This window comes from Leptonychotes weddellii, chromosome 11, assembly GCF_054177405.1.
Source record: "Leptonychotes weddellii isolate Sample4059 chromosome 11, ASM5417740v2, whole genome shotgun sequence".
In the NCBI taxonomy this organism is placed as follows: Eukaryota; Metazoa; Chordata; class Mammalia; order Carnivora; family Phocidae; genus Leptonychotes; species Leptonychotes weddellii.
Genome location: NC_138379.1, coordinates 44,425,531 through 44,436,959, shown reverse-complemented (window position 1 = coordinate 44,436,959; position 11,429 = coordinate 44,425,531). Strand labels below are relative to the sequence as shown.

Below are 11,429 nucleotides of genomic sequence, written 5' to 3'. Positions count from 1 at the left end.
CACGGATCCCTGGGCGGCGTAAGGCCCCCCAGGTGGAAGGGCAGTACCCAGAGCGCTAGGAGAAGGGGCGGACGGGGTGAAAGGTTGGGGGACTGGATTTGGCTGTGTGCCTGGCCCTCCCTCAGGAGCCCCCTCGCGAGGAGATTACGGTTCCGACCATCCAGCGATTCCCTTCCACACTCCAAAAACCAGAGCAATTCAGAATCATTGCATTGTGGAAAAGAAGCCCCAGTGGAAAATAATAAAAACTATAATAAAGTTAACAGGGACCGAGTGCTTATTATGTGCCAGAAACATAACGAATCACTTTACATATAGTGTCTCCTTTAATACTCATAATCGTAATAGGCATCTTCTCTTATTAGCTGTGTTTTACAGGGGAAGAAACTGAGGGCCCTTAGCTCAGTTTGAGCTCTGCTTTAGAGCCTGCCTCCAGTCACCTGGAGATTCAGTACCGTATTTCATGTTGGAAGTCCCCAATGGCCACAAAGTGGGGCTTTGTATGTGAAGCACCCAACCTAATAATCAAGCCCCAGTCAGACGGCTGCAGGCTGAGTCAACCCCAGAAAGGCTGCCTGGGAGCTGCAGTATCTGTGGCAAAGAACAAAATCAGGCTGCATGGATCTCAGGGCTGAGAACCTGCTGACTGGGTTGTCTTCTTCCTTCAGCCCTCCAGAGAGGTAGTGGACAATGTTGAAAAATTCTGGGGCTCTCCTGGGTCAAGGAGCACAGAAGTGATGGTACCTGGGCACTGACTGAATCAAAGTGCCATCGGGGAGATTTCTTGCCTCAAACAAGCTTGATATGGGCTCAACACCTGGGTGCACCCTCAACCTCTCATCCGCATGTTGACTTCGGGCACCCAGCACAGGTACTCCAATGCTTGTGAATGAGCCTCAGGATTCATGCTTGCTTTTGGGTTTGGGGCCAGGGTTACTAGACTACCCAGTGTGAGGGGGCTTGGGTCTGTATAACACTATTTCAAGCCTCATGAGGACTACTTTCCTCAACTTTAGATTTCCCCCATGTCATCAAACTCGTGCTTGAAAAAGCTTGACAGCTCCCTTTCTCCTAAGGGCAAAAGTCCTTAATCATAAGCCTGAACAGGCCCAGTGTGACCCCTCACTGCCTCACCTCTGTAGTCCTTCTCTAGCCACTCCCTTCCACTTTTCATTCCAAACTGAATTCCTCCCAAGTCCTATCAGGGCCTTCACATATGCTGGCCTCTTTGCTTAGGTTGCTCTTCTATTCTTTGCCTGACTGTGTCTACTTGCCGTTCAGGTCTTAGTTTTCAAGGTGATAGCCCATCTCCACTCCAGTCTTGGCTAGACGCCCCTCCTCTGCACTCCCACAGCTCCCTGAACTTCTGTATCCTAGTACTCATCACTGCATTGTAGTTGCTTGGTTACATGTCTCTATCCCCCACTAGGCCTTAAGCAATACGGGAAGGGACTGTGTTTTATTCACTGATGTATCCCCGGGGTCTAGAGCAGTGCCTGGCAAATAAAAGCACTCAGTAAATATTTGCTCTATGAATGAATGGCTGATGAAGGTCAGTGGGCCCAACCCCCTCTAGGCCCTGTGCTCTTAAGACCATAGCTATCTCAGTGCTGGTCTGAAGAGCAAATAAAGCTTTGGCTCCAGCTGGGGCTGGGGGAAGAGTAGGCTCTCAGACTGTTCCTGAAACCTGTGACTTCCAGCTATCTGGCCTCTGCTCTTCTGGCTTGACAGGATTTTGGTGTATGATTAGACTGAGCATTTCTCCACCCAGCCCGCCCTCCTAGAGTCCCCCCACAAATTGACCTCACTGGGCCTGCTTTTATGAAAGGTTTATTCCTAGTGCTAGGTCCCAATCTTCCAGGGCTCTAAGCACAATTAAACTGGGTGGGTAGGTGAGGGGAAGCCCATTCAGATGCAGGACCAGAAATGGGGCTCCCCATTATCCCCACCCCTTTGGTCCCAGTCCCCTTCTCTGCAATGGGGGACGCATAGAGGAGGGACAAAGGGTACTGGAGGCAACATCATGGCCCAGGGGAGCCCAAGAAGAGCTGCCATTGGCTGACAGGGCCTTTTGAGGCTCTGCCATTGGTCAGGGGGCACACCCCAGGATCTGGGGACAGGCCTGAGGAGTAATGCCATTGGCCAGGGAGTGGTTCTGTCATAGCCTTTGGCTGTGGAGTGGAAGGAAAAGATCTGGGAATGAAGCCCAGTGGCCAGGAAGATAAAGGACAGGGCAGCAGCTGCTGGGCCTGCAAGCCCCCACCCTACCCACAGCAGCGTGGGCAAAACTGGTGTCAGGCCCCAGCCAGGGAAAGGGAACCCAAGCCAGAGGGCAGGTGGCAAGGGATGTCCCATGTCCAATCTCCCCCACCCTGGGACTGCCTCTCCCAATGTCCTTCTTGATAGCCAGGTTTGGTTAGGAGCAGCTCACTGCTCCTCTAGCCAGGAGGGCTTCTCAGCTCCTGGAGGCCGCAGCTTGATGTTGAACTGCTGCAGGGTCTGCTCCAGCTGTTTCTGGTTCCCAGCAAAGTAGGCGGACACGGCATTGTGGAAGAGCAGCAGCTGCTTATGCATCACCTTGATCTGGGGGTCCAGCAGGGTCAGCTGAGACTGGACTCAGATGCCCTTCTTGAGCCTGAGCCCAGACCAGGGGTACATGGATTCTGCTCTGATGGTGCTTTTAGGGTGGGGGCTGACCTCCACTAAGGGAGTCAAAGGATAAGGGTCAGTCTGATGGGAGAAACCTGACTTGATTTGCTGGGCTTGGGGTTCTGGTACCCCAGCTCAGGGGATGATTTTTCCCAGTTATGTTCCTGGGATCAGCAGCCAAATCCTCCAATAGAAAAGGGCCAGGGATTGGAGGGTGGGTGACTAGGAAGGTCCAGGGGGTGAAGGGGCTGGGGGAAGATCCCACCCCTTAGCCAGGCTGCATTTCCCCCATCCAGTACTGGGGAGGGTGTCAGGGATAGAAGGTCAGTGTTACAGATGGGAAGGTGGGCTGGGATTAAAGGGGTGGGGTTGGCACCTTGTTTTCTTCCAGGAACTTGAGCTTGATGGCCACATCTCCCCGCAGCTTCTCATATTTGTCCCGATGGGCCTGGAAAGTTGCCTGGGCACTCTCGAGTCGACCACGCGTCCCTGCATCCCGGGGGCCTAGGCTCAGCTCCTCTAAGTCTGTTCGGTAGGCATCATATTCCAGCCTGGGGAAGGGGTGATACAGGCTGGTCTCCACCCCAGTGTCCTCCACACATACTCTCCTTTCCTTCCTCAGTTCTTATGACCCCAAAGCTCAAACTTCCACCCATGCCAGCCAACTCCCAGAACTCTAGGCCCTGCTGGTGCCCACACCTGGCAGCCTCATACTGTTTGACAGTCATGAGTGTGTCTTCCATGGTCTTGGTGACCAATGTGTTGATGCTAGAGACAAAGAAGTTCACAGCCCCTAGCAGTGTCTCTCCATTCTTGCACAGCAGCTTCTGTGTTTCTGCATTGTAGCCAAATTCCTCCTGAGGGCGGAAGGGAGGACAGGCCTTGAGCAACAGTTCCTACCTGACTAAAGCTATAGGGCCCTCATTCCCCTCCTCCCCAGGGAGGAAACAGCCATGGAAACTGGCAAAGGCTCTCTTAGCCAGAAAGTTAGTGGGGCCACCCCAGAGATGGCTGGGGTAGGAATGTGGGAGTGGGGTTCTCAGATAAGTTCACAGGACTAGAACAGGGAAAGCTAGTGCAGCAGGCAAGGGAGGGGCTCTGATTAGGCTGAGCACTGATGCAGAGAAGGGTTACTTGTGAGGCATCTAGTGTGCCGCCTCCCCCACCCCTCCAACTTCTGAACCTCTGTACAAACCCTTAGGCTGCCTCCACGGGTGAGTGCTGCTGGGGGTAGGGCTGGGCCTACCCTGGAGGGGTTCTCCCTCTGGGCTGCAGGAGGGAGGGAGGGAGGCTGAGGGCTGACTGCCTGGGAGGGCCCGGGCCCAGTCCCCCCACCCTCTTTGGCCTGACCAAGGCACCTGAAGCTCTGGGGACTTCTGGCTGAGGTCAGCAAAGGCGTCACCTAGTGCATGCTGGGTCTGCAGCAGGCTGTAGAGGTGGGCTGTCAGTGCCCGGCCCAGCTGCAGGACACTCTCATACTTGCGCTTCGTCTCACGCAGCAACTCAATCTGCAGCTCTAGCTCCAGGTCCACAGTCCGGGAGCCTCGGCCAAATCGCTCTGATAACAGCTGCTTTGTGCACTGATTGGGAAGTGGGGGAATAGGTCAGAGACCCTAGCACTCTGCCCCCCAAACAGGTATTGACCCTATCATCCCCACACTCCTAGTCTCAGCCATAGATGGGATAGTGGCATCTGGAAGATGGGGAAAAGGTACCCAGGGGAAGTTTGGGGGAAGGGAAAAGTGCTTAAATCCCACCTTATATGTGTTGATGCCCCATTTCTTGACAATGTCAAACTTCTCTCCAGCGATGCCCCGAGCCACCTCATCTCCAGGTCCAGCAGGAGTGGTACTGTGAGATGGATGGCGGCCAGACCCTAAAGAACCAAGTTCTCTGACACCAGCCTCTCTCAGATAGGACCAGACATCTTTGTAGCTCCACCCATACCTCCCACCCAGCATATGAAAATGACTTCCCTGAAGTAGCAGAAACTAGAGACAATGAGATTCTCCTACTCACTAGGAAGAACTCATACTTTGTGCCCTGAGACCCAAATCCCAATATATATCTGGCCTCCTTCTGAGGTGGTGATGGGGGCTGGAGTGGGGGGAGGGAGTTGCTGGTGTACAGGGGCAGAGAAAATGGAAGAAAATATGCTGAGAATGGAATGGCAGGTCAAGGACAGTGGGTGCTGATAACAGGAAACCTCACTGACATTCTCATGTGGAATCCTAGTCAGTGTGAGATTCAAGGGTATTTGCTTCTCTAAACTTTAGAGTCTAAAGCAAAACTCTGAGAAGCTTCAGAGATCCAAATCAGTCTCAAGCTCCGAAGCAGGGAGAACTTCTTTGAAACAGAGTTCTTAATGTGATTCGAGTGGTAGCAGCAGAGAAAGGACAAATGGTCACATCTCAGGGGCTAAATGGCAAGTGGGAGCAGTTGGACAACCCTGCTCATACTAGCAGAAGTTCCCAAGATCTCCAGACATAATTCAAGCTATCTTAGACATATCCTATACTCCCCAGAACCATTCCCCTCCCTCTCTCCACTCAAACTTCCTGTCCTGTTCTGATCATTCATACCTGTGGGGATGAGTCCATCACCAGAGCCCCCATAGCCACCAGACACAATGCTGGTTTCATTGAGGTTGGGTCCTGATACCATCACCTGCTGGAGGTCCTATAGGCCAGAGAAGAGGGGGGCTTCAGGAACATTGGGGCAGCTGAAGCATTTGGGGGGTGAGAACAAGCTTGGATTGAAGCATCACAGAGAGAGCACACAAGGGAAGTCTGCATAGAATCAGAATGAAGATTTGTAAAAAGATTGGAGGGAGTTAAACAAGTTAGGGGAAAACTAATGGAATGGGGTGAGAGCCCAGGGCTTTTGATTTAGGATTCCTAAATTGAAACAATATGGAGAAGAATCAAACAGAAGCACCTGCTCCAGCCCATCATCCTCAGGAAGCTGCCCAGCTTCACCGTTCCCATGGATGGGGATCTCCATTGTGGCTGCCTTCCCTAGGATCCCGTCCGTCATGGCTAGGGAAGGGACTGGAGTCAAAGTCTCCACCCCAGCGCCCTGCAAAGCCCAACACAGACAGTTCTGGAAACTGGCCAGTACTCCAGAAAGAAAGGTCTCCCCCACCATTTCAGAGATTTTGGGGGTTGTCCCAAGACTTGAGTATTCTGGGGTTGGGACACCACTCCTCTTCTCATGGATATGTATTTCTCCCCTCCAAGGTGCGTATCTTTCCACATGCACACCCAGGCCCCAGATGTCTTCTCATGAACCCCCAACCCCACCAGGATTCAGGTGATCATTCATGCATTCAATCATTCAACAGACATTGAATAAGTGCCTACTATGTGTCATGCATTATTTGAGGTCACAGCAGTGACCAAGAGAGATAAGGTCTGTGCTGTCTTGGAACTTATCCCCATGCAGCTGTTTCCCCCCATCAGATTAACCCCTTTCCAAGGCTCAGGAGCCTACTCCTCCCATTCAGGTATGCTCTCCATTGCTTGACCTTTCACACTCCCTTAGTGTTTCTTCCCCTTTCCTTCAGGTGGTCTCCCCCTCCTCCATCCCATGCACCTCCCCTTCCTCGGGCCCTCCCCCCCAGGCCTTAGTTGAATCAGTTGGTGTATGTTCTCGGCCTCTGGAAAAAGCCTCTTTTTCCCAGAACATAGTGATCCCTTCCAAAGTCAGTTATGTCCCCCAGGTGTGTCAGTCCCCGCCCCCCCCATACACCTGGGCATCAGGTGTGTCCTCATCCTTTCCCCAGGGCTCAGTGGCATCTTTCCCTCAGGGCAGTTTCGTGCGTTCAACTTCCCCTCGCCCAAGTATGTCCTTCTCACCTCGGGCCGGGCCGCTCTTCCCCTCAGGGCGCCAGGCCCGGGCCGCGCGGGGACCTCGGGCTCCAGTTCCCGTCGCGATCCTAGCAGCAGGTCAGGGACTCGGCGGAAGTTACGTCCCCTCCCGGGCAGAAGAAGCCGGCCACGTCGCAGATTCTAAGGGCGGAAATGACGTTTGCCGGGGGCCGGGCGATCCTTGAGCCAACCCCTCAGTCCCTGGGGAGCCAGGAGAGAGCACTTCCGGGGCGTTTCCAAGACGCTGTAGGGAAGTGACGTACTGTGCGCGGTGGCACGATGGAGCCCCAGCAGCAGCAGCAGCAGCAGCAGCAGCAGCTGAGAAACGTGAGTGCTAAGTCGCTGCAGGGCCATAAGTTCAGCTAGCACCCTTGTCCATTTGGCTGGATATCCGAGGGCTGGGAACGTCGGGTTGTGGCGTGCGGTCCTGGGAAACCTCAAGCGACGCGGCCTCGAGGTGCCCCTGTATCGCTGAGTTCTTTGTCCCCTTTTCTCCTAGTTGCGGGACTTCCTTTTGGTCTACAATCGGATGACGGAACTCTGCTTCCAGCGCTGCGTGCCCAGCCTGCACCACCGAGCTCTGGATGCTGAGGAGGTTAGGTGGGGAACTCTGTAGGGAGGTTCGCCGTAGACTGTTCCCCACCCCGACTTCCCCTGCCTCTGGCCCTGGCCTTTCCACGACCCTCGCCCCTAGGCTAGGGATGGGAAGGAAGGAGACGGACCCGACAGGACACCTTTGGCCTCTACTTCACCCTGTCTTCCTTCCAGGAAGCCTGTTTGCACAGCTGTGCTGGGAAGCTGATCCATTCCAACCACCGCCTCATGGCCGCTTATGTGCAGCTCATGCCTGCTCTGGTACAACGCCGCATCGCAGACTACGAGGCTGCCTCAGCTGGGCCTGGTGTTGCTGCTAAACAGTCCGGAACCTCACCATCAGGCAGCTAGCCCTCCCCAGCCCCAGGAAGGGAGGCACTGGATGGACCCTCAAATTGAAGGAGCCAGTGGACCTTGGGCTGGATGCAGCCTGTATATAGAGCGAGGGGTTTCCTGAGAGCTGGGTACTATTGCTCCTTTTCCTGGAGCCAATAAACCCGCTTTTACTCTCTTTGGTTTATGTTCTGGGCGGGGAAGCTTTGCCCATTGTATTGGCACCATCCTTTATTCTGTCAGTTAGTGCATATCTGTTGGCTTCAGCCCTGGCAGTGGAGAAATTGCCTTCTCTGTGTAGAAGGAAAACCTTAACATTCCCAGGCACCTGGTTAAAGCAAGGTCTGTGGGTACAGTTTTAATGTTAGTAACATCAACAGGAAGTTGATTCCTGCCCAGATGGCAGAGAAAAATGAGACCTCTTTCTAGCTGTCCTTCACTTAAATCTGTCTGACTTAAATGGCTCATTTGTGAGCCAGGTGTACATTGATTCATAACTCTTTTTTTTTTTTTTTTCCATTCATAACTCTTTTTGTGGACTCTAAGGAATTCTGCTAGATGTAGGTAAAGGAGATAACCAAGGATAACAGATAAAGAAATCACAGACAGAAGAAAAAAAAAAAAAGAAAGAACGGACAAGGTATTTAGGCAGTGCCTCCTGGGAAGTCAGTAGCCCCAGAACAGAGATGAAACCTCTAAGAATTTTGGGGTGTTCTGGAACTTCAACCATTTCCCAAGTTGTTACTTTCTTACTATTTTCTCTCTACCCCAGGATGAGTGGTAAAGCCTTTACACCAAGGTCTGTGTGCTTTTCTTCAGGAGCAGTCAGAAAGGGGAAACTTGGGGGACCATATTCTGCAATATAGCCAGACCTGAGGGACAGAAGCCCAAGGGAGAAGTAGACGATGGTGGTTATGGGGAAAAAGGGATAAAGCAAATCCTTGGGACCGCTTTATCGTTACCTGCATGTCTATAATTTCAGCTCTTCCATCCTCTACCCTACATTGTTCCCGCTGTCCTTGTTATTTCCATATTGAGTCTCCCCATTTTTCTCTCATTATTCCCCTCCTTGTGAAATTTACTTCTGTATTCAGCAGTCTGAATGGCCTGTTGCTCCATCACCGCATTTTCTTGCCTCCCTTAATGTCCTTTTTGTATCATTCCAGCTGTTTTTATCTCTTCTGTTCCTCCATTCAGACTGCTAGAGAAAAACACAGCTGTGTAATGAACGGCACTAAATATTCAAGGTCTCCAATTTCAACCAAACCCTCACTACCAACAAGCAACCCTTTGTGGCTTCCTGGTGTATTTCATCTCCTAATCACCATGGCAATTATTTTACACCTTCACTGTTCTCCTTATCCCCCACTTCACGTCCAACTATTCCCCATCAGGTGACCATGTTTCATTTTTTACAGAGGAAATGGAAGCTCTTAAACATTGGCTCCCACAATAATAAAAAAAACTCTTTACAACCACCCACAGAGCAGACATTTTTCCCCCCTGTGTGGATCAGGAAGTTGAAATTGTCTAGTAGCAGACCCTTACAGATACAGATCTGACTTTAAAATCCATGTACTTTTTACTACACCAGGCTGCCTCTCAAAATATCCATTGAGCCACCCAATTTGTATGGGTCCTGATACTGATAAATGTCCTGCTTTAATCTTTATAGCAAAACTACAAGTAAGAGATATTATCTCCACTTAATGGATGAGGAAGCAAGAATCCAGAATGTACCAGAACCCTGTCTTATACATAGTTAACCTCTTGAGAAAAGTGGCTCCAAACAGCTTTTTGCCTCTTTAGCTCCTAAATCTTGAACAGAAGGTTTTGCTAGGAACATATAAGTTGCTGACCAGAAACTTCCCTACTGAGTAGCTTTGTGTCTACCCAATAAAGTTCTCTCCTTGGAAAGCATAACTACAGCTAAAACAGCTTGTGAACTTAACCAATCTAAGATGGTAATGGGGACCTGGAATACTGTGGTGCTGGTGGAAGGACTCTTCCACATGGACATTTGTGTGTATCCTTGCAGTAAATTTCCATTGTGAATTGTCTGTGTTTCCATGTCACATAATTACTACTTGCTGGAGAAGGGCTAAGAACAAGAACTGTCTTGACTCTAGAGGCTATGTTCTTTGAATTTCTAGAGTTTATCTTTGCTTGCTCATCTGCACCCAGCCTGTCCCTAGGCTTGGAAAAACAAGTATCCTTCAGTGTAATCCATTAGTTAATCCCTTAAGTTTTTAACGTCTTCTTTTCTCTCTGTTTATAAACATGTTCAGTACTTAGGAGAAAAACCCTACTCCTGTTATCCATCTTTTATAATCACTGACATCTCCCTCAGGTCTTGCCATAAAGTGGTATCATTGGTGTAATGAGAGCAGTGTGATGTTTTAAGCACAACACAAGAATATAGTTAACAGAGCTCTCTTAACACAAATACATATTGGAGACAGAGTTGGTATTGCCATTGTGGCTTCAGAACTTAACGGCCTACTTTGTAAAGTCTGATTCCTTTGAGCCTATTCAACTATACCACCCTCTCTCATTACTTGTCCTTAGTAACCACAGCTCTCCTACTTTCCTCAAAATAGCTAGCCCTTGGTCTTCCTATAACAACCCCTTGATACTTTAATGTTACCAGACAGTCCATTCAGTATTTTGGTTTCTTAGTTCCTTGCCTCAGTCTCCAATGATTTCCACTCTTGTCTTAGCCACCCACTCCCTTAGTTATGTCCTGGCCATTGTCATTACCCCAAACTGCTCCATCTTTAAAACACTATTACTAGCATCTTATTTACTGACTGTATTCCTTTTACTTTGTTTATTGATATATTCCTTTACTATTGTTCTTTGATTTCACTGGAGCATTCAAGCCATTGATTCTACTTTCCATTAACACCTTCTGTCTTTAGATTCTTGTCCAGCTTAAATTCCAGTTAATTCTCTTGGAACAGACTAAATTTCTTTGTCATCTCTTTGTTGGACTCAGATAAAATGAGACATTTGTCTCTGCATTTGGACAGCTAGCTAAAAGCCCAAGGAAATCACTATAGAGCAGATTTATATCACTATGAATTCATGGTTACCAGCATCAAATGGAGACACAACCCCTATAATCCCACTAGATTTTTCCAGTCACTGCTCCCTGCAATGACTACTTCAAATCAGTATTCTTAAGCCTCTTATTACCCTCACTATTCTCTTCAGTGTTCTGCAAGTAACCTTATTTTTTAATTCATAGGTAAAAGTAGAAGCTATCAGGAGTTCCCACAAAATCTCACAACACAACTTGGTCACCCACCTATACCTGCATCATTCTTTCCCTCCATCTAAATAGGGCAAACGTGCCTCAAAGCCAGTGCCTATTTCTGCTCTGAATCCTAGTCCTTTCTTTGGGAATCTCTAACTTTTTCCTATTTTACTATATTGTCACCATTGTTCAAACATGCTAAAGACTCTCCTGTTAAAACAAACCACTACCTTATTTCCCCTCCAGCTATCATCCTATTGTTTTCCACTTCACAGCTTAACTTCTTAAAACATTTGGATACTGTGGCTCTCTCTATTCCCATTCCTCCACCCAGTCTATTTTGACTTCTACAATATTTATTCTATTGAAATTGTTCTTGATGAGGTCACCCTGGCCCACCAAATGACTCATATCCCTGATTTCCCAGTCCTCAGTTTACTTCACTTCTCAGTAGCATCTGGAACTATTGACTAGTTCCTCACCATTGGCAGTCTTTCATTGGTGTCTGTGACCCACTCATGATTCTACTACTACTTTCACCACGCTTTATAGCCTCCTTTGAGGCTCACCTGCTTCCAGCCTTTACATCTAAAGGTTTCTTTAGGGCCTCTTCTTTCTCATTTTTCTAGGATTGTGTCCTCCGCACTCAGCTTCAGTTACTCCTAGATCTCTCCTCTGAGCTACTTGATTGACATTCCCACTTCAGTGTCTCAAAAATATCCCCA

The 11,429-nt window shown here is 49.5% G+C and overlaps 2 protein-coding genes across 4 annotated transcripts; one reads left to right on the top strand and one right to left on the bottom strand.

Annotated features, from left to right (window-relative positions):
* Nucleotides 1–307: 307 nt before the first annotated feature.
* Nucleotides 308–6,638, bottom strand: ARFIP2 (ARF interacting protein 2). 3 transcript variants are annotated; one of them, XM_006732738.3, is made up of 8 exons: nucleotides 6,507–6,638; nucleotides 5,587–5,727; nucleotides 5,232–5,328; nucleotides 4,407–4,525; nucleotides 4,008–4,229; nucleotides 3,349–3,506; nucleotides 3,026–3,200; nucleotides 308–2,583 (listed from the first exon to the last, which is right to left on the bottom strand). In XM_006732738.3, exons 2-8 carry the CDS (start codon nucleotides 5,683–5,685, stop codon nucleotides 2,428–2,430), a joined length of 1,026 nt encoding a protein of 341 aa, XP_006732801.1. In that variant the 5' UTR covers nucleotides 5,686–5,727; nucleotides 6,507–6,638; the 3' UTR covers nucleotides 308–2,427. The 3 variants fall into 3 exon arrangements, with proteins under 3 accessions (XP_006732801.1, XP_006732804.1, XP_030883363.1); XM_031027503.2 differs by having other exon boundaries at nucleotides 2,577–2,702; nucleotides 6,507–6,633; XM_006732741.3 differs by lacking the exon at nucleotides 5,587–5,727 and having other exon boundaries at nucleotides 6,507–6,599.
* A 105-nt stretch (nucleotides 6,639–6,743) lies between these two features.
* TIMM10B (translocase of inner mitochondrial membrane 10B) lies at nucleotides 6,744–7,623 on the top strand. The gene is made up of 3 exons (XM_006732743.3): nucleotides 6,744–6,845; nucleotides 7,018–7,113; nucleotides 7,287–7,623. Exons 1-3 carry the CDS (start codon nucleotides 6,798–6,800, stop codon nucleotides 7,461–7,463), a joined length of 321 nt encoding a protein of 106 aa, XP_006732806.2. The 5' UTR covers nucleotides 6,744–6,797; the 3' UTR covers nucleotides 7,464–7,623.
* The last annotated feature ends 3,806 nt before the right edge of the window (nucleotides 7,624–11,429 follow it).

What these genes read in the sequence shown, in the direction of transcription:
- ARFIP2 (XM_006732738.3), bottom strand. Translation starts at nt 5,685, where the DNA reads ATGACGGACGGGATCCTAGGGAAGGCAGCCACAATGGAGATCCCCATC. An exon ending in AGGATGATGGGCTGGAGCAG is followed by an intron (nt 5,329 to 5,586) that starts GTGCTTCTGTTT and finishes TCTGGCCTATAG; the next exon opens with GACCTCCAGCAGGTGATGGT. An exon ending in AGAAGTCCCCAGAGCTTCAG is followed by an intron (nt 3,507 to 4,007) that starts GTGCCTTGGTCA and finishes TTCCGCCCTCAG; the next exon opens with GAGGAATTTGGCTACAATGC.
- TIMM10B (XM_006732743.3), top strand. Translation starts at nt 6,798, where the DNA reads ATGGAGCCCCAGCAGCAGCAGCAGCAGCAGCAGCAGCAGCTGAGAAAC. An exon ending in AGCAGCAGCAGCTGAGAAAC is followed by an intron (nt 6,846 to 7,017) that starts GTGAGTGCTAAG and finishes CTTTTCTCCTAG; the next exon opens with TTGCGGGACTTCCTTTTGGT. An exon ending in GAGCTCTGGATGCTGAGGAG is followed by an intron (nt 7,114 to 7,286) that starts GTTAGGTGGGGA and finishes TCTTCCTTCCAG; the next exon opens with GAAGCCTGTTTGCACAGCTG.